A 21,840-nucleotide genomic window follows, 5' to 3' on the forward strand; every position below is an offset into this window, starting at 1 on the left:
CCTGATTCTCACGTTTCATAGAATCACAGAAGAGTTTGGGTTGGAAGGAATATTTAGAGGTCTGTAGTCCAATCAATCCCCTCTGCAATGAGCAGGGACATCTCCAGCTAGATCAGGTTGCTCAGAATCCATCTCCATGGTGACCTTGAAAGTTTCCAGGGATGAGGCAGCCACCACCTCTCCGGATAGCGTTTTACTATCCACACCATAAAGAAAATGTCTTGCTTATTATTTAGTCTAAATCTACCCTCTGAGTCTGAAACCAACACCCCTCATCCTCTCACAACAGGCTTTACTAAAGAGCTTGTGCCCATCTCTCTCTAAGTCCCCTTAGTGAGTTTACCTACCACGACTGGCTAACACCATCGTGCAGCACCTGGCCAACCTCACAGCATCTTCAAAGCTATCCATGTTACAGGTCTCACTCCTCACAACAAATCCTTTTGAAGGTTAATTGCAATCCCCTTTAAAAACTAACATATGTAGCAGCACAGACAGAGCCTTCAGTCTGCAGGAAACAGCTCAGAAAACCATGCTGGGTAAGCCTGGTTTGCTGCAGCTTGACTTTGTTCTTTAAACTCGAGCACAACTTCTGGCAGTGCCTGCAGTGGAATACTGACATGAGGGCTGAAATTAAGCCCACAGCTCAGCCATGAAAGGACAAATCCATTCCTACTGCCCTCTGAAAGGATCCTGAGAGGTCAATTTCTCTATGCAGTTTGTTGGAGGAGCAGAAACCTCCAGTCTTGGTGAAGCACCACCAGCAGCTCTTCAACAGTGCCATTTGGTTTCCCCAGGATGCAAACCACAGGTTTTACATGGTAAAACAAGCCCCACTTCCAGGTATGACAGAGGTTCCATTGTCCCCATCAGAGTCTAAAACCAGAAATGCAAAGTGCAGCTGCCATGAGTGGTGGCAGCAAGGAGCAGGTGGAGAAGAGTTTGTACTTGAAAATTAATGAGGTTGTTACAGCGAGCACCACTCCAACTGTTACTGTTTTACAAATTTTCTAAAATATGCAGCAGAGTCATGAAAATATGCAAGACAGCAAAACTCAGCTGATATGGAGAGGAGACAATATTCCTCAAGTGATTTGGTAAATAAAACCATGCAGCATCACAAGCCAAGTAACTTGCACACTTGGTAGCAGCATGTGGCACAGGCATGGACATCTCTTTTTTCCACCATTGTATGTAGTGAATGTTTTAATATTTGCAAAGATCTGTGACATTTGGCCTTCGTATTGTGGATTCACACACACAGCTTGTAAGACCTTGAAAAAACAGACTTTCCCCCCTGCAAGCCAAAGGATTCCACATTGCTAGGGAAAAGTGGCACCTGGTATCACCTACCAAAGAACATAATACAGATAATTAAATTGCACATGAGTGCCAGGTGCAGCAGAGTCAGAAACTGGGGGAAACACATACTTCACTGCCACCATCTCAAAGAAATGTGTGTTTGATTACACACCATCAGCTAGCTCATAACAGCAGATAATAACAAAATAAAACACCCATTTGCCATTGAAACATTCAGTTTCTTTAAAGAAAAAAACTACCCAGTCAGAATTAAGCAGAAACACAGTAATTAAATGCAATCCATAGTAGTTGGCTGGGAAAAAAAAAAAAAGCCAAGACCCCCCTTGAGAAATCCACTTGCATAAGATTTATAGCATTACTTCCTAAGAAACTGCATAGTCCAGGGTGGCCTCACAGAACACATCTGCATTTTTAATGCTTTAAAGAAAACTTTCAAATATGACCCAAAGATTGGGCTGGGTGCTCCTGCCTCCTTTAATCTGCAGGCAAACAGCTCTCTTTCCTTTTCTTTTCCTTCTTATCTTCTTGAGTTAAATGGAATGGGATGATTCAGAATCACCCACTGTTACTGCAGGCACTAGGAATAGAGTATTAACCCTAAAACTGATATGGAACATGTTAAGCATACAAGCCACTGACTGGAAAAAAAAAACCCTCTGAATCTCAGAAGAGGCAGCCACTGCACTTATTGAAAATGAAGGATTTGCCAGAAATAAGATGAAAGAGCAGAAAAGAGAAGTCTGATATCTACTTGTCTGTTTCAACATCCAAGGGTTATCCATAGGGAACAGAACCCATTTTCAAGGAACAAGGAAAATTCAAGACACAAAATTTTGCAAATGTAACTCTCAAAGGTATAACAGAAGTTTAAAAACAGAAAGGTTACTTTTTTTAACCATTGAGGAAAAAATGTTTCCACAAATATACATTGTTTTGGTTTCTTCTTCAACAAGGTTTTCATGGATACTGAGAGTCTTTTCTTAATCTAATTTTATTGTTTAATTTAAATTGTCAGTACAACCTGAAGGAGCAAATCGGTGGAGATGATACAATAGCAGTTAGGAGCAGCTGTGTATTACCAACCTAATGTGTCCAGAAAAGGGAGCAGGCCTGGTTGAACAAAAAATTGAGAAGAAAGACACGGCAGGCAATGAATAGCAGAGGTAGAAAAGCACAGACTATAACTAAGGGACAGAAGAAGCAAACAAAAATAGCACAGATCCTCCCATACCTTCTCCTTTCCAATCTCCAGTATAATGAAACCATCATGGTTCAAATGCTCAGGAAGAATGAAAAATATAATCACACCAAAAATTAAAAAGGTGGGGAAGACTAAATTATAATTAAGTACAGAACACCTATTTTATTTTAGTAAGCTGCAGACACAATTGCTTGTAGATCACAGATATACTTTGGCTTAAATACTTAGGCTCACCAGCAGCCCTGGAAAGTCTCTAGAAACCATTAAGTTCACACACCCTGAGCAATGAAACAGATACAATACCATGCACATTTTGGCAAAAGTGGAACAAAGAGATGAAGCAGGAAATGAAAGGCTTAACTGGAATCACCATTTGCCTCTTCATTCCCTGCCTGTGTTTCAACTGCCAGCTCACATCCCTCCTGTGATCATCACTCAGATTAATATGCCTGAAGACTCTGATTACTTCCACATATAGCCAAGCTCATTGTACTTAGTTTAAAACCCAACCATTGTAATAAACACAACCCTTTTGCAAATCAAAGATAGCAGGCAATATTTAAGTTGCCCTTAGCATATTCTGAGCATGCATTGTTTCTGCTTCAGCCTGCTCTAACATCCTGGAAGTGCCTTCCCTGTAAATGAATTATTTATAACTGTGATGCCCTCTGACAACAGGAGCATCAAAGTTACTGCCAGCAGCAGTTCTGCAACTGTTCTTTATGAAAATCAGAGGTCTCCCATGTCGTGTAATGGAGAAAAAAGAAAAGGAAAAATATCCCAGATGGGGAAGATCAAATGCAAAGAATGCAGTACAGGAAAGGCTACAGCACAAGTAAGGTTTAAAACATGCCTAATACAATAGATAATGTTCAGGCACTCAGCCTGTGTGCATTCTTATAAATAAACACATATCTGAAGAATGACAGCATAGCTCCCCATAGGATGTTATTTTTTAACATATACTCACATAAACTTCATTGTGATCAAAGCGCTTCTTCAGGTTGTTGATGAAGGAATCTTCATTAAGTGGCTCTAAAAGAACCATATCTCCCACCCCAATCATGTCATCTAAAAGCGATGTCTTCACCTCCATTTTGGCCATTTTGTCCTGGGAAAAGCAAAAGAAACAATAATAAAACAAACAGCAAAGGTTAGCTCAAGGTTATTCTAATTATTCACAGGCATTATCTAGTAACACGACTTCAGGAATAAAAGTTGGAAGAACACTACATGACAATTATGTTTCCAAGGAACATTCTCAAAGCCACTGCATTAGCCCAGGTAGTCCACATGATCCCAAAATGTAACTTCTAACAGCCAACAATGCCTTCTGGTCCACTTTACATTAAACATGAGACTCCCAGAAACAGGAATGGAGATTCCAGTGGGCATCAAAACCACAGTATTTACTGCAGCTCAATGTTCAAGTGCATGTGAGTCTGTGTTTCATCAAAAGCTTCATCAGGATCTCCAGATTAGGGTTTAAGTTTGTCAATAACTCTAATCTGAGTTTCTTTTTCGCCCTTACTTGCATTTCTCCAACTCCATGAATATTGAAATGGAAACCAACTCAGTGAACCCGCACAGAGACAAAAACCACGCTATGCGATCTTAGCTCATGAATCCTGGGTTCTGAAGTAGCACAGTGCTGGTATTGCCTAGCTGAAGGTACAAAATTACTTCATCCACTTGTAATTTTGTTGCTGGAGAGAACATTTTCACGGGGCAGCAACAGTCCGGCTGATAAGGGGAGACGCTGCACGAATATACCCGGGGTGGCAAAGGCCAGAAGCTGGGCTGGAGCAGGGGACCAGGATCAAACAAAACAAAGTAAGCAAGGCTGATAAAGGAAGTCATTTAGACAAAGAAGTCAAGGTCAGGCCAAAACTTGGCACTTATTTGATCCTCCCAGCCTTTCATCCCCCCAATCCAAGCGTTGGAGGTTAGTGAGCTCCAGGCACACAGTCACTGCTTTCAGCTTCCACCAGGAGACTGGAGAATGGAATCAGAGGGGAGAGAACAGCCTTGCTGACCACACACACCAGGAGCAGCCACTGCACAGCTGCAGGCACACAAAACAGCAGCTCACCTTCACCAGGCAGCTGCCACCTCCCAGCTGCAGAATGCCACCAGGCTGCCCTTGGTGCCCCTGCCACTGCTGCACATTTTAATTCCAAATATTTCTTCTTGTTGCCCAAAGTGCCATTGAGCAGCTATTACCTCCTACAACGAGTCCTACCTTGCCATAATACCTCTCCATGAGGTCACTAATTTAAAACAAGCAAAGTTTTTTATCTCTCCCTTCTCCCTGAAGCCGCTACTTCACTAAAAGCTGTGTGATGGTTTTCATCAGTGAGTGACGTTTGAGGGATTTTAGATCAAGACTTAAGTCCTGCTTGATGTTTTTCCAAATTCAATGAAGAGAAGCACATCTCCACAGGCAGCTAACAAAGCAATACAAAAAGATCCCCAAAACCTGAACCAAGCCTGGGAATTACTAGAAATTCACATGGAAATGCAAAAACAGTGCTGAACTATGGTAACCAACCAAAGCTGAGTCAACTCTGCTAAACAAACAAAAGAGCATTTATTTTAAACAGAAACACTGGACAAATATTTTTGTAGAGAAAGATACTTTTATTCTTAAAAGTTCACCTCTCTGAATCACCAAAAAAAATTTTAAGCATTCGTAGAATCTTTTCAGAGGTATCACTTCAACTTCTGCATCCCATTAAGACAAATTCTTTAACTACCAATCTTGTTTCAGTGACCTAATTACTTCCCATACATCAACTAATGCTCAAATAACTTTTGAAGGCTGAAAAAATAAAGCCCTTCTCAAGTATGGAACTTATTAAATAATGGGTTTGTGGCCAAATATATAAAAAAAGCCAACACAAAATCCTAATAAGGGCAGTTTAAACCTAAAATTTAAGTTCTAAGTACAATACCTCATTTACCATTGTAAAATTACATACAATCTACCACATTTCATGCATCACTGCTTGGGAATTTCAAGAGCAAGAGCAGCCAAACCCATCAAAAACGTCCATGTATTCCCAAATTCAGCGCCATGTTTTGCAGAAGAAGTGCAGGAAGACACTATATCTACTATTATAAGTTGGATCAAAAAGTTGCATACAGATATCGACTTATCAATATATTGGAAAAGTTCCATTTTATGGTCAAAGGTTAATTTTCAGTTTGTTTTTTTCTACAATAATTTACAGTATTGCATGATTAAAATATTTTTCATCAACTTGTGAGCTAGAAGATATTAGAAACCCAAATGATGAAAAAATTGAACGGGCTGAAACAACATATTTAACACTGATTGCTCAAAGCTGTTTCCAATAGCCTAGCCTTTGCAAAAATCCACTAAAGATTGCCTCCTACACTTATGCATGATTCAAGAGTATTCTGCCATGGCAGCATTGTTGGCCTTTGCTTTGGTGGAATCCAACCTTAATCCCTGCTCTGGTTTAGCTAACAAAGGGAAATCCAGCCTGTGGGATAATTTGGTTGTCTGAGGTAAAAAGTAGGGGGGGAAAAGAGCACTGCTACGTGAAACCAACAGTGTTTAAACATATATTAATCAATTAAATAGGACTTAATACTGAAATTAATCTACTAGAAGAATATAGTAGAAGGTCAATATATAGCGCTTTCAAAATACCAAATGCTAATTTTAGAAGCAGCTTTATAAAAAATGTCAAAAATCAGCACACTACACACACAGAAAAAAATAATCAAGCTCTTGCAACATTACATGGCTAAACTTCAGAAAAAGCTCAGAAATGCAATCCAAATCCATGTCCAAGTGTTTGCCATACACTGAAAGATGCCTTGCAGCTGTTAGTATTCCCCATCAGCGCTGCTGACAGCGGGCTCACCACAGTTTGGAAAGCAGGGGCAAACATAAAAGCAAGTGGCTTCTACTTTTGGATGTCATCACACACCTTTAAAAAGATGAATGCTGCTCAAGAACCATTTACAAGAAGCAGATCTATGAGAGGGATGGGACCAGAACCGGCTCCCAGTGCCTGAGAGATCAGGAGGATCAGATTCAACATTCTCTGGTCTCACCCATGCCCACTTACCACCTGAGGCTTCTCCCAGATTTACCCTTCTTGTCCCTAAAGGAAAGATCAGCAGCATTTCAAAACACCTTTTTCTGTAGGCAGTTGTCAAATCTGTTCTTCCTCCCCTTGGTCTCATACCAAAACCTTAAATTCAATGGAGTGAGAATATTTGCAACATGTTCCCATTCTCAAAAAAATTTTTTTTTAAGTCAATTCAGTAATCCTTCACAGTTTGATCTGTTTTATGTTGGACAACATGCTTGGGAGGAGAAGTGCTGGGCAGGCTGTGTCTTTAAAATGCTTTTATCCACACACTCCCACGCCACAGAGAGCCTTTTAAAACACACACTGTTGTATCCACTGCTTGCAGTGCCTGGGATGGGGATAAAATTTAGATTTTCAGTTGAATCTAAAACATTCTTACCCCTCTTGGCCACAAGGATGGCAAATTAAAAAAATCACAGCATCCCACAGCCACAGCAACCCTATCATTAGCCATTCTGGAAAAAGAGCTAATGGCAGCTATAAATAGAAGAGAATGCAGAGAACAGGCAAAACCCCCAAAGCCTGCTACAATTAAATGCACACATTCTCCACGGGGGAAATGAAGTAATGCCCTGTTATTGGCCTACAGCACCTGATGGAATTGTCCCAGGTTTTCCACATCACCCTCCAGCAGCAGAACAGCAACAATTGTCAGCAGCTTCCTACAGCTGAGCAGCCCTTAGCTCACACTCAGGAGTTTGCTGCACTGGAACTATCACTGGCTGCAGGGGGGGCTTGGCTGCCTTTTTTTTTTCCTTCTTTCCAGGCATTGTAGCAAGAGAACAATTTCCCTGCCATCAAAACTGACACAGAGGTACTCACACACGCTTCGAGCTCTGATTCTTTAAAAACAAAACAAAACAAAAAATTAAAACACCACAAGTTTCACTACAGCCAGATCGCTGTAGAAGACAACCCCCTTCTTCTAAGTCTTACAATGTGCAACATCAGTAATTCAGTGGTGGAGTTCAAGCTGATTTCATGTTCCAGGTCTGACCCTGAGCCCCTGTCAGGCTGCAATTATGCTTGCCCACCCTTGCCCTGTTTTCTCTGTCAGGGAGCAAGCAGCCCACCCAAGGTGGGGACACTGACAGAAAAGCAGCCAGGGACACAATGTCACTATTTGAACAAAAGGGGCTGCAACCACCATATCTCAGTGTTCACCACAACCCTAAGCACCAATTTAGCAAGAGGCAGGATTTAAATTTATCCTGTTCTGCTGCCCAGCAAACCTTGTGTCCCACCAGCCTCTGGCTGATGCCCCAAGGGTGGAAGTTCATTGGAAACACCCCGTGCTGGTTTCACCAGGCAAACTGAGGCAGCCCAACTGTTCCAACGCCCTTTTCGCTCCGAGCTGCATTTCCCGACATCAGCACACGTGCAAAAGCCTTGATATCACCCAGAGGAAACCCTGCCTTCCCTCCAGACCCTCCCATCTGCTCTGCCAGGAGCACCTGCGCCCTCCTTCCCAGCTGGGACCGCTCCCAATCGTTGCTCTGACACATCCATGTCCTGTGCAAAAGAGCAGAAAACAGCTCGATGTAGCAGCCCGCTGCTTTTCCTGCAAGGAAATGGACTTGGGGAACGTGACAGGCGAATTTCAGGAAGGAATGTTAATGGAGATCACAACGTCAGTAAAAGCACCCAGAGAACTGAAAGGCTTCCTCTGACTCTCCATCATTCCTTTTGGTTTCGCCAGGGTCTGGATAGCTCCTGAATTCCTTCATTTCTCACAGTCTTACTGCACAAATCGGCGTTTCCCAGACTGGAAAATTCTATAATTCGCAGCTTTTGAATTAGCTAATGCTTCTCACATCTTCCCCAGCAAGCAAGAGCTGTGATTTGAAGCCTTGTGCAACCTCTCTTGAATTTCCGTGGGCACGAACATTACACACGTGTAGGGGTTTCTTTCCTTGAGCGCTTCCCAGCAGCCAGCTCTGGCGAATTCCAGCAGGGCTGTATTTGTACTGGGGCCGCAGGAATGTTTGCATTCAGCATCAGCTAAACGGGAACAGCCCTTCAGCAACATCAGATTAGGGCAGTTTCGCACCAGCGACTGCAATTTAGATGACAGAAGATCTGACCAGAGAATTCCAGAGGAGGAACGAATGCTCCACTGGCCTCTGCTCCCAAACACCGCGCATTTATCTAAGGATTGGGTAATTTTCGAGAAAGAACCCGGCCACTTAAGGTACAAACAGCTGCAACCGCTGAGGCAATACCATCTTTTAATAGTTTAACAATGGAGAATTAAGTGCAGTTTAGAAAAACTGAGAGTGGGATAATTAGCCCGAATTAGGACACGTACAAAATGTTTGCTGGGACATCATCTCCTCCGGATGTAAACTGTGGATGAAACTTCATTACCAGGGCTCAGGTTCTTCAAAAATGCACAAGTGAGAGGTTTGGTTGGTGCTGAAGCTCTTTGGGGTTTGTTGGGGGGTTTTAGGGTTTTTCTTTTGGTGTGGAGTGTTTTTTATTTTTACATTTATTTACAGCTTGGTTGCAGCCCACACTAAGCAGTAATCTCCCCTAAAGTGAGAGAGATGCCTCTCTCATGCCTCTGTTCACATTATGATGAGACCATGAACAACTCTGGCATCACCAAAAAGGTGCACGGTACCTTGCAACAAAACCAAAATCACATGAGCCACGTCTGCAGAAGATAGAGCTTTGCCCTCTTTCTCTTCCTTAAAAAAACCAAACCCAACTCATTCAGCAGCCTGAGGGGGCTGTGTTTGCATTTCTCTAAGGCTACTCTCTGTTATTTTTCTCCCAGTGGTTTGAATAACATTAGCATGGATATTACCTTCTCTATGAGACCATGGGGTATATCTATTCTATTATTCCTACTTTACAGTCCCAGCAGTACATGTCTTCAAATTACTTCTGATAATTATTCTGCAACCACAACACAATAACTGCCACCAGTAATCGCACTCTGGGGCTGATCTATTTCCTAAGTCAACTTTCTGCCTTGCTTTAACTCATCTGGGTCAGTCACACCAGGTTTTGGGAAAAACATTTGGGTCTTTCAACGTTGCTAAGGCACTCTTCTTTAGCAGCTGTGAAAATAGAATCAAAATATGTCTGCTACTCCATTTTTACCCCTAAAATGTTCCTTTGCGTTTTGGATTACATTGACAGGCTTCAAAGATTACAGGTGTGAAGTGGCCTTTTTTGTAAATGGTTATTCTGGAGTCCTTTTTTTTCTTTTTCTTTAATTAGTTTAATGGGGAAAACACCTTGGGTGTTTTCAATGCATCTAGAAATAGGTCTTCACTACCAAGGCTATTTACAGTCCAAAATTCTGGTTAAATTCCCACTGAGTTCAGCAGAAACAGGATCCATGGTGGTTTCTTATATTTAGGCTGTTCTTAGTCATTGCCCAGCCACAGAGTTTTATAATCATTCCAGGTCCACATCTACAGAAAGGGATAAAGTATTCATAACAAAGGAGGTCAATTTTTTGCACATACACCTTGCTAAGGTTTCCTTGAATCTTTTTCAAAAGAGGGAACAAAACGTGACTGCAAAGCCAAAAGTTGTCAAAGGTCCTGCCTTCTCCTCCTAAAACAAAGACCAGATTTCAGACTGACAGTGTTTGGACAACACAACTTTGAAAACGTTGTCAGTAAGGGATATGGACACATAGAAAACACTCTTAATTCTTTCACAAAAGAAACCAAAAAATCTTTTACTGCTGGACAGCCAAACTCCACTAAGCACTCACTTTTAAATTGATTACCTTAATCTTTCAAGATGCCGCCTAAAGTTTTCTGCCAATTTTGGAGGATCCTGACCAATCCAAAGGTTACATTTGCAGAGCAGGGGCACAAAAAACAAGGCAGTGTTTATTTGTATTAGGGGATCGTCTTTGTTTGCTGTATGTCACACACCAGCAGCTTGCCACCTCACCAGAGCTGGGGCTCAAAAGAGCTCTCGGTAGCAGACCCCCACAAAACACATTTACAATCAATCAGCCCTCACAAAGTCACATCACTTCTTCCACCTGAGGTTCCAGTCCCTCGGGAGCAATCCAGCAATCAGCTGTAATCAAGACCTTCGACCAAAACAGGATTTTTATTCTCTATTCCACACAAGCGCATGGGCAGAAAGCAAGCCTTGCTTTCCTGCAGCCAGCACGGGAACCACACATTTTGTCCTGACACAGACAAAAGAGCAGCTCAAGGTGGAGCAAGTGGAGCAAACACGAATTTACATCATTGGCGAGGCAGGTACTAAGAGATGTGCTAATACCACGGGGTTAAAATACCAGAGTACACGCTAATCTCCAGCTCAAATGCTTTGCTGCCTGTTAAGCAGTGGGTGATAAGCCCTGAAGATATGCAGAAAACGAAATAACAGGCCAGGTAACACCGCAGCTGCGCTCAGCTGCCAACAGCAGAAGGAAAAGCAGCCACAGAAAGTCGTCACAACAGTCAGTGAACCAGGCTTAAAACCGGTCACAGAGATGAGCACAAACCTAAAATCCAGATCCCAGAAGAGGAACTGGTGCCTGTATCTACCCAGCATCAATCAGCCACAGTAACTGAGCATACAGCCTAACCCCTAGAGCAGCTGGCACTCACAGTTTCCACAGTTTCCACGCACTCATATCATCTTCCAGGCAGTAAAAGTCCAGGTAAAGCAAAAATTTCCCTGTCCTTTTCCATCTTTTCCATTTAAAACTGGAGGAAAGAAGTCACCCAAATACCACCCCAAAGGTCTTATTCCAGCCCGTTGCAATTTCCCCTCCTGAAAGCCTCACTGATGGGGTCCTTGAAAGATTTGTAAATAAGGTTTGGAATGTTTTTAGCCCAGCATTTTATGAAAACAAGACAAACCGTGCCAGCTGTTGATCTCTTGGTCTACGCATCTACCGTCTCAGACACATCTAATGTTGAATTTCATTCAAAAGGACAGAGGAAAGGACAACAGCACAGCTGATTTTGCAGGCAAAAGCAGGCAGGAGAGGAGATCTGAGCACAAGCATTCCATCAGAGACACGGGCTGCTGCGAGGAGAACAAACCCCTCATTAAGTACCACAGAGCAGAAAAATTGCTCTGCAAAATCCCCTAGCTGCAGAGAAAAAAAGCTTCAAGTGGAAATTATTACTTCTTTGCAAGTCAATCCATCACAAGAGAAAAACCTGCAGGAAGTCAGAGCCGACTAGTCCCATTTCTCCCAGGGGTAGCTGCCAAGGTAAAACAGTAGTGCAGGGTTTCACCCCACCACTTGCCATCCCTGTCTATTCTGCACATCCATTCCTGTCCAGAAAGGCACTGCTATTTTTTAATAAAGGGAGGGAATAAAAGAATTTGCATGCAAGTGTTGCAGGAAGAGGAAGCATTATTTGCCCAAAACTAAGATTTAAAAAAAAATCCAAGGGAAGGCAAGGCTTGACTAAATTACATGTACTAAGACAGGTTTGCTCGTCTCAAGCATTTGACCTATATCCACTATTTTGTCATTTTCATCCTCAACAGTAATTTTCAGATAGACACCTGGAATTAGAGGATAGAAGTCATCAGTTTCTAAATCCAGCCATCTCCAGCTCTTCCTGTGTATTGTACAGGAGGTATTTCATACAATGGGAGCAGTTCATGAAGCTGCATTTCAACACACGGGAATCACTCCTGTCCAGATGTCCCTGAAGTTAAAAGCCAGCAGACAGTGTTTTTATTAACAACTAGCACGATAAACAGAGATTTTCCAAATAAAATAGAACACTTCACAGATTTAGAGAGGGACACCTTAAAAAAACAATAGAAAGCAGCTCCCTTCCACAGACCAAAACCAGCCGGTGGCAGGCAAACTCAGCACACACTCACAGCTACGAAGTTTCCCCTCGCTGGGTTTCAGTGAGAACTATCATCACTTTTTAGGAAGCAAAAAGTTCTATTCACACGAGATACAGGCCAGCTCCCTGTGTTCCACAAGTGTTACAAGGCACAAGGAGCTCCAGCTCTGCCCTTGCCTGCCAAAAGATTTTCCAGGGTTTCTCCTGGAGTGAGCTTTGTTCCAACAGAGCCCCGCAGTCTTTGATCACTGGAGGTGATCTCCAGAGCCCTTTTGGCTCCGGCAGCCTGTGAGCTGAACAATTGAGGCTGTATCTGTCCTGTGTGCTCCAGATCACCCATCCTACAGCACACTGCCCTGCTCCAGAGTGCCATTTGTCAGCCTATGGCACCAATATTCCCTCATCACTACCAGGAGTACTCTTCATGGAGAGAGGGATTCATTTTTACCCTTTCAACAGCTCTTTCCCTTCTCCAAAGGTTCTCAGGGAATTAGCACTTCCCTAGCTTGCTCTGCACAACAAAGCTCAAGTGCTCCATCAGTCACAGACCTCCTGGCATAGGTAAAAGTTAGGAAGGGTCTCAAGCATTCAAGCAACCACGTGTTTATCTTGTAGCCTTAACTATTCCCAGAAATAATCTGCCTTTCCACCTCTGCCATCTCTCTGCTGCCCTGTCTCCAAGCCTCTCTTGATGAATAGGTAGAGCAGCTGTTATTTTTGCTGGAAGTCAGGCACCCCAGGTATCCCTTCTTCCACATCAGGCAAGCATGAGCTCTGCTGGGAGGAGCTTTCTTCTCAGCCCTCTAGCCAAACTATCAAGTGGACAGTGAACTGGTTCCCAGAGTCACAGAAAAAAATGTCATCTCTTCACCAGTTTCTCTATGCTTCCACAGAGAAACAGTGGAGAGGATTAACAGCAACTCACTCCCTTTAAGAGCTCTCCTAACAGCTGGGCTGGCTTCTCACTCCTGTGCCATCCACAGAGCCCTTGTGCAGTAAGGAATTTAAGGATACCTCTGATCTGAAAGGATACCTTAATTGTGCTTCAAACTGTTTTAACACAAAGGCATTAAAACACAGAGAGTAAGAGTAACTTCCTTTGCTTGTGCTTTCCCAAGATGCAGAATTCAACCCTTCATCACCCAGCAGTTTCCTCATTTCTGAGGTGCAAGTTCTCAAATGTTACTGGCAAGGATTTAAGCACAGTATCAGGACACTGCATATGCTCCATTGTGCATAAAAACTGGTGGATACCTTAAAGCCCAGGATTTCAGACATCTTCAAACACCAGTACACTCTTGTTGACAAAAGGAGAACAGACTGGGTAAAGAAAATGCATATAAAAGACTAGAAACTTCACTATCTGGTTTTTTTTTCCATGTAGCAAAACCTACAGTTTAATTATTCGTATTTGTAATTTTATATTTCTACTCTTATTGCAATTCAAAGTACCCCCAGTAGCACTTTGGAGCGTACAAACTATGAAAATTATAGAATATTACAGAAAAAGAAGCATCAAGCAAACAGCAAGAGAGCTCACACACAAAGTATATTTGTGAGCCCAGGAAACTTTTACCACTGCTGACCAGAGGCTGTGGTCACACGCTTTTAAAAACTGCTTTCTGCTCACAGTAGGGGAAAATGAGTCCCTCTTTGCTGCCTTCATTTAGAAAATAAAGAAATCTACAAGAAGCACTTCTGATAGTACAACACCCACCAACCCTTCTCTTACTCAGCACCTATTCCTCTTTTTCTCCTTGATATAGGCTCTCACTTTCTTTTGCTCTCATGGTCCTGCTGCCCAAGAAGCAATTCCAAGGCAGCACTTCACAGAGCCAGAGACAAGGCAATTACCACTCCCCACCCCTGAAAATGAAAGAAAATCTCAGTGGCAATTTCTTGCCCTGACTCCTTGGAACTCTGGATTGCTTTCTTGATTCTTCAGCTTGTTTGCTGAAGTGTTAAATCTGGTCACTCAGGCTGGACACCACCTCTCCATTGCCTTCCTCCCAAAAGCTGGAGCACTGGAAAAAAGATGTTGTTCTGGCCCCTGGGGTCCATCACTCCTGCTTTACTGCCTGCATAGAAGAATTCCCCAACCAGTTTGCATCTGGAAAGGGGACTTGATAATTCTTCTTCACGTCTGAAACTCTATTTTTAAGCACTAGTCTTACTGAAACTTTCTCATCACCACGGTGACTTCGCTATCGGAGTTAAAATATATATCAAGAAATGGATACAAGTTTCCTTGGTGATACCAAATGGGAAATTTCCCAGTAAAATGGAGTTGGGAGAGGCACAAAGATTAACTTTCTGTAGTTTTCTCTAAAAGCTATGCCACTATCAGGAAATAAAAAACCAAACCAAACAAAATAAACCAAATAAAAGAGACCCTGGTCTCCTCACTGTTTAGAACCAAAATCTGGAGTAATACACACCAAAAGTCCAAAGCTTTCCCAAACCACAAGCAAACTGGGGCACAACTGCAAAGCATCAATGTTTTGAGACCAAAGCTCAAACACACCAAAAAAGACCCACAAAAACACCCTATTTTGTAGTTCCAGTATCCTCTTTAACTCCACCTCACAGCATATGACAAAGAGTTGCAGAGATTTCCACTATCCCATCAGCACAAAATTAAAATGTTTAACTTTCAGGAGGGTTGTGGATTTTGGGGCTTTTTTCCATTCTGGGAACTGCAAAACAGAAGAAAATTAATGTTATTCTTTACTGTTTCTTTATGACAAAGCATGCCTTGATGTTAGCTTATACACCAGGACTCAAACTCTGGTTTCCTTCTTTTTTTGGAGGTTATGAATGGAGAGGTTACATAAGGGTGTAACAAGAGCTGTTACTTCCTTTCCCAGTTGAAGAGAAAAAGCTGTAGATCAAGTTACAGACTCCAGGGCTGGTCATTGCTACTTCAATCTTCCTAAAATTTTTGCCAGCAGTCCCACAACAAACAGAAGAGGCCACTTAGAAAGCTCTGAGAATTTATCAGACTAACTACACAGCTATAAGGGAGGGAAAAAAAACCCTTTTTTTTTTTTTGTCTTTCATCAAACTCAGGAAATTCCCCAAGCTTGATGCATACAGTCACTCAAGTCACCACTTTCCATTTCAGTTTGCTGTCCATTAGTACAGTAAAAAAAGATGAATGAAATACAGGGCAGGATTCGAAAGGACGCTCTGGTACACGAGCTGTGCTAAATAAGCTCAGCAGTCTGCAAGGGCACTGAACTTTGGTGGCTATGTCAGCATTTGTCCCAGCTCTGACCACACAAGGCAAATGAAAGGAGGGAACAGCGTCCAGCTTGGCCTCCACCAGAACTGAGCTCTTCTCCAAACCGTCCCGCTGGCGCTTTCTTCACCTTCCTCTCCAATTCCCAAGCCGCTGCTACTACTGCTGCCGAAGGAAGATGAGATCAGACTCCAGCGTCAGGAATTTCTGTTCCCACAGAGCTCAGGGAAACCAGATGATCTCAGAGAATCATGTGAAGCAAGTCCCTGACACTTCCATGAGGCAGAGTATCTCCAGTATGTTGCCAGCAGTTTCTCAAGAGCGCACAGTGGGAAAAATTAATGACTTTGCTTGTGTTTCCAATTGCTCTCTCCCACTTCCTCTCCTCATCCGCCAGACTTCTATTTTCCCTTCCCCCAGAAGCACTAGCAGGCTTGCAATGTACATTTGCCCTTCTAAAGGCAATTACACCAAGTCTTGCACAATGCCTGAAAGGGCTAACACAACAGAGCTGAACTGCCGGCCCCTGGCATCATTTCCACACAGAGCTCCTCCCCACAGGTGTGATTTAACTAGGTCTCTTAGCAAAAAAAAAAAAAAAAAAACAAAAACCAACCAAAAAAAAACCCCAAAAAAAGCAAAAAGGCAAGCTTCTGTGATTTAAGATGCTTTCAGGAGTCCTTTCACCTTCACTTTGCTGAGCACTCAATCTGCCCGTGGTGCTCATAAGGAGCCAGAAGCCTTTTAGACATCCAGCACCACAAAGGTGTTTGAGAAACATCCCAAGGATATGGAGGAACTTGTGGCTAACTAACACGCCAGTAAGTGCTACAAGCCAATGCAAGCAGCGACCACTTTATGTTGCTTTGGGAAGAATGGGAACGCTCCAACCCTCACACCTTCACACAAAATTAAGCCCGAGGCAGCACATTGCTTTAAGCACTAAATTGAAGACATTCTTAAACTCAAGCTTGGGATAACTGGAAATAAAAGCACATGAGAAGAATGTCTTTACCTTTCATGTGTTTAAAAGCAGCCAAGTACTGAACTTTACTTTAACAGATGGAGTGTTTCTGTTCTCTAACACCGCACACTTTTGGGGAAAGCCTTGTTTTTGACACGGCTTGACAAAGTGATGATTCATGCAGGGAAGGATGGGCAGCTTGTTGCCAGCCTTAATTCACAATTAACAATAGGACAGACGGATATGGAAGGCTCATGATTCCACACAAAAACCGCGAAGTCAGGAGTTTTACCTGACCTTTATGCCAGTGGCCGGCTCCAATCTGGATGCATTTTAAATAGTTTCTCCGACATACATTTTAAGAGTAGTTAGCTTTTATTTCGCTACTGTTACGTTTGTCCCTTAGAATAGTGGTCCTGACTAAATACATAGCAACTGATTTAATGACATGGTCTGAAATTTCAAAGCTTTAAATTACTGGAAAAAGCAAACAGCACGTGTAAGCATGAACGCGTGAGCACAGAGCTACCCTGAGCAAGGCAGGCGAGCCCTGGACCACTCCGTGACTGCCCCGCTCCCTGTGGCTCTGCTAGGAAGGCCATTGTTTTCCAGCGGGGAACAAAGGGATGCCCTTCCCAAAACAGCGGCAGCAGATGTCCCACACCGAATCCCAACAGCCTCCATGGGCGCAGACGGGCGGTCTTCCTCGGGAGGCTACACCGACCCGTCCCCTCAGGGAAGTTCTCTGGGACAATGACCCTGCCCTGGAAAGCCCTTCCCCAAGTCTTCTCTCAAGTGCAACCCGACAGCAGAATCCATCATCCTGCTCCAAGTTACCAGCGCTCTTCCCACGGCTCCCCCGAGCCCCCCAGCCCAGCCCATTCTTTTGCATTCAGGAAAGCCGCGCACACGGGGTAATTATTTCAGTCAAGAAGAAACAGATGCCACGCTCTCTTCCCAGAAAGAGCACGCACACACACACACGCTCTCATATTTGAGGGAGCGAGCCCCGGACCGTCCCTCCGTGTGTGCGCACCGCGTTCACGCCTCAATGAAGCTGTCCCAGCCCCGCTGCCATCCACGGAGCTCAACGCCGGCCACAGCGCACGCAGAGCGTCCCGGAGCCGCAGCTTTGCGCGGGGAAGGGGCGCCCAGGAGCCGCCGGGGCCGCCGCCCCCTCCTCACGGGAGAGCCGGCGCCGAGCCGCCGCACCACCCGCTGCAGCCGACCCCATCCCCTGCCCCATCCCCATCCCGGGCGGCTGCCGGAGCCGCGAAACAAAGGGAGCCGTGCGGGCCGGGAGTCCCGGGGGAGCTGTACCTCTGCCGCCGAAGGCGCTGCCCGCCGTCCCGCGACCGCCCGCCGCCTCCCGCCCCGAGCCGCCGGCGGACGCTGCCCTGCCGAGGAGCCGGAGCCCAGCGAGCGGGGCTCAGCCCCGGCCCCTCCCCGCCCGACAGGGGCGGAGGCGCCGCCGCCCGCCCGCCCCGGGCCCGCAGCGCCGCCCGGCGGGCACCGCTCCCCGCGCGGGGTCCGGGCTGCTCCCAACACCGGGACCCGGGAGCCGCCGCCCTCCTCACCTGGCCTCCCGCGCTGCAGACCCGCCTGCTCTGCAGTCGTCCAGTTCATTTCTTTCACCCTGACCTTAAGCCGTCAAAAGCGAAGTGGGAAGAGAAATTGGCTTGTTTTGGTGTGAAACACAAACAGCCGCCATTCGGTTTCTGCAATAATGTTTTCAGTGGTTTCTCGGCTAAGTGTAAGCAGCCGAAAGTATTTACAGCAAGCTTTGACTTAGCATAGTCGATAACAACTCATAGCTTATCTGCCCAATCCTGCCCCGATAAGCGCCGGAGCCGCCAACAATGGAGAGCGACTGCCCTATTGTGTGAAAGGAGGGACAAAGAAGAAAAAGCCCTAAAGGGCTCATTTTGTGTTTCTGGCACTGAGGCTTCTCCCCACCCCCGTGCAAACTCCCCATTCACAGATGAGATGGAGAACGTAGGTCTGTATGACACACTGACACACTTCCTGGCGAATTACCCCGTGTGAAAAGTTTCACTGCTGGTGCTTTTTTCCCAAGAAACCAAATTAGCACATTTTGTTACTGTCTCGTGTTTGCAAGCAGGCTTTTCCCAAGCTGGGTTGTTTTTAAATAGCGATAAGCTTCCATACAACCCCAAGCTAAACCTATATTTGCTAGATAACACTGAGAAGAGGGCCTGAACTGCAGATACACAACCAGAACTCTTCGGGATGTGGAAGAAATCCAGCTTACATCACGAGATTCAAGGCGATCAGACCCACACAGTGAGGATGCAAAATGAGTTCTAAACCCTTCCTCATTAGCACACTTCAATATTTCAAAGTCAAGACTACATTTTCAGATACACATCTCCTTGGTAGTCCTCCTGTTTTTAGAAAGAGAAGGTGTTCTCACACAATTTTCCAATCTGTAACTGTAGAAGTGTTGGAGACAGCTCCCAGGTGTTTCCCAGGAACGAGAGCCTTGAGACCCTGCTGATTCATAGACTCATCACTACTTTATTATTTTCAGTACAGATACTTAGCTGCTAAGATTTGTCTTATTTTTTTATATCTTTTAAATTAATTACTGCATTCATTAGAAGTGGTCAAAAATTACTTCAACAAAATATTTTTCAGTCTGAAGAACTGAGGGCTTGATCAAAACTCAGTTGTATGGAAACAGTGACAGACTGGTGCAGGTATTCTCAGGAGGATAATTCAGCTTTCAGCTTAATTTTTCTTTAGGAAAAACACACAGGCAAGAACTATTCCTGAGCAGCACCATGACCCTGTCTTTTCACCTTTTCCTTGCTTCAGGTAAGTGCTTTTCTCATGACTCAACTTACTTTCTGGGAGATAGTTAATGCATTCTTTCTCAAATAACAAAGGGAAAGAATATTAATATATATTTTTTAAAATTCATTTACTCCAAATCTAAATGCAAACAAGTCTCAGTAAGGAAAGCAACTACTGTCCAGTCAACACTAATTTTCTGCAACACACATAAAACAAAAAGCAACATCCCAAGACAGTGACTGCAAGCATTTCACTGAGAAAGTACATATTTCAATTTAACACATTAAAATCATCATAAGCCATAGTCACTGCATTAAAATACTTTTTTTTTTACCTCTGAGGTTAAGAGTCTCCATTTAATTCAAAGAGAAGGATCACAGGGGAATAAAGCAGTGCATCTTTCCCTGCATGGTCCTACCACAGTGCTTCAGAAGGGGTGACACTGGTTCCTTCTCAGGTGCTCTCTTCATGCCCATTTGATGTTTAGATTCCTGCAAACAGAACTTCCATCCGTGACCACTGTTGATATTAGGTACTATTTATAACACAGGTAATATCAATATTATTATATTATAATAATATGTCTTTGTGAAGTTGCTTTGTCCTCCACGAAACAAAAATTCCCCAGAGTTTTTCCCAGCCTTCCAGCACTTTATTCCCCACCTTGTTTCAGGTTTGTGTGAAAGAAGGTATCTCATAATCCATCCCTATTCTCAGGCAATTTTCTAATTTCAGTATAAAATGTGAATTAGCAGCCTGTCACTGTATCTTACATCCTTTGCTTTGTAGAGCAAGCAAAGGAAGGGACATTAGTCCCAAAACCTGTCTTCTTTCCCCAAAGCAAGTAAGTGCAATGAAAAGAGTACCCAATTCAATCTAGAATATTTTTCATTTTATTACATCTACTGGACTACATAATTACCACTGAATCTATCTGCAGTAAATAATAATAATTTAAAAAAATCTAAAGTAGACTAAAAGACATGCCTGGTCACAGATGATCAGTCAGACACCAAGAATTATTTTCTGTAAAATATGGCTCATTGCTAAAAGGCAAATAGTATCTCCTGGGCCATATAAGAGCTCGGGGATAATCAGTATTCAGCACACATTCAGGTCTTCCTCAGACACGAGGTATAACCTGGAGGATATTTAAGGGAATTTCCAACTACTGCATCATTAAATAGCTTTCTTTAGCACACAGATGTCACCCTGAAGGGGCATAGGCAGGGGCTTTGTTCACCAACAGCCTACAGCCATTTCAGAGAAGAGAATGGGAATGTGCCTGCCTCCCTTTTTGCAGGTCCTGCATCACCATTTACCAAAAGCTGTGACAGACACCCGTGTACATCAGACCAGTTTAAGAGCTGCTTATTCACAAATGACTTTTTTTTCCCCCTTTTCTTTTTCTGGATGTCTCCACAGGATGAATTCCAGTTTCTTGACTGCAGCCTTACAGCCTCCAGCTTCACAAGGCAAGGAGCTGGGTACAAAACCCACTGTGAAACCGAGACTGAAAGGGCCAAACTGTGGAGATTTCAGGGCATGGTTTAGCCTGACAAACCGTGAATCAAACACACAACAGCAGCCCTTGGAGTGGCCTCTGACAGCCCCTGGTAGCCAGAAGAGCACTGGGCACCTCCTAGCCAACCTTGCCAGGAAGAGAGACAAAGAAGAGCTGACCCAGCCACTCCAGAGAACAGAACTACTGTGGGCTGCAGTTTGCACAGCCTGTCAGGATTTGGAGAGGAATCTAGTTCCAGTTCATGGTGCTAGGATGAGGATAGCTCACCAGAAATACAGAGACACCTGATGGCATCAGTTGAAACTGGGTGGGAGGTTTCTCAAATGCATTGAGTTGGTTGAACGATCTATTTAAAGACCAGAATTAACAAATCAGTATGTAAGACAGGTATTATTATTTGTAACTTAAAATGTATCAACCCTTGTTTTTCTTCGTCTTTCATACTGAAGGATATTTACTGATTGCTATGTTTTTATTATTAGATATTTTTTGGAGAAAAAAATTCCCATATATGGTGAGATTAACTAGGCAAGATCAATTTTTTTCCTATTCATAAACAAAGAAAGAGTCAGCAAGAGCAACCCAACCAAAAAAACCCCACAAACACAGCATTTCCTTGATAGAGTGGAAGACAGTTTAGATGTCAATGCTTCTTAGCCACAAGAGCATGCTCAGCCATTTTTTCTACACTCAGTGAGAAAATGCTGCATGTTCATAAAATGTGGCAGCTATACCTCTGCTCTAAGTGTATCAGGAGTTGTGGGGATATGCTTTACAGAAGTTAGAATACTTTTCTGCTTCAGGAAAAAAAACAAAAACAGTATTTGTAAAACAA

General features: G+C 43.7%; 1 protein-coding gene across 3 annotated transcripts in view; it reads right to left on the reverse strand.

The window, feature by feature from the left end:
* MYO1B (myosin IB) overlaps positions 1–18,083 on the reverse strand; it is a 101,889-nt gene extending 83,806 nt beyond the window's left edge. For all 3 annotated transcript variants that reach the window (XM_084208913.1, XM_084208912.1, XM_084208911.1), the window contains exons 1-2: positions 17,984–18,083; positions 3,495–3,635 (exon numbers count right to left, since the gene is read on the reverse strand). In XM_084208913.1, the coding sequence (XP_084065039.1) occupies positions 3,495–3,629 (135 nt within the window). In that variant the 5' untranslated portion in view covers positions 3,630–3,635; positions 17,984–18,083. The remainder of the gene's footprint in view (positions 1–3,494; positions 3,636–17,983) is intronic.
* Between the last annotated feature and the right edge of the window lie 3,757 nt (positions 18,084–21,840).

The sequence above is a fragment of the Fringilla coelebs genome (genome assembly GCF_963513975.1).
Source record: "Fringilla coelebs genome assembly, chromosome: 7".
Taxonomy (NCBI): domain Eukaryota; kingdom Metazoa; phylum Chordata; class Aves; order Passeriformes; family Fringillidae; genus Fringilla; species Fringilla coelebs.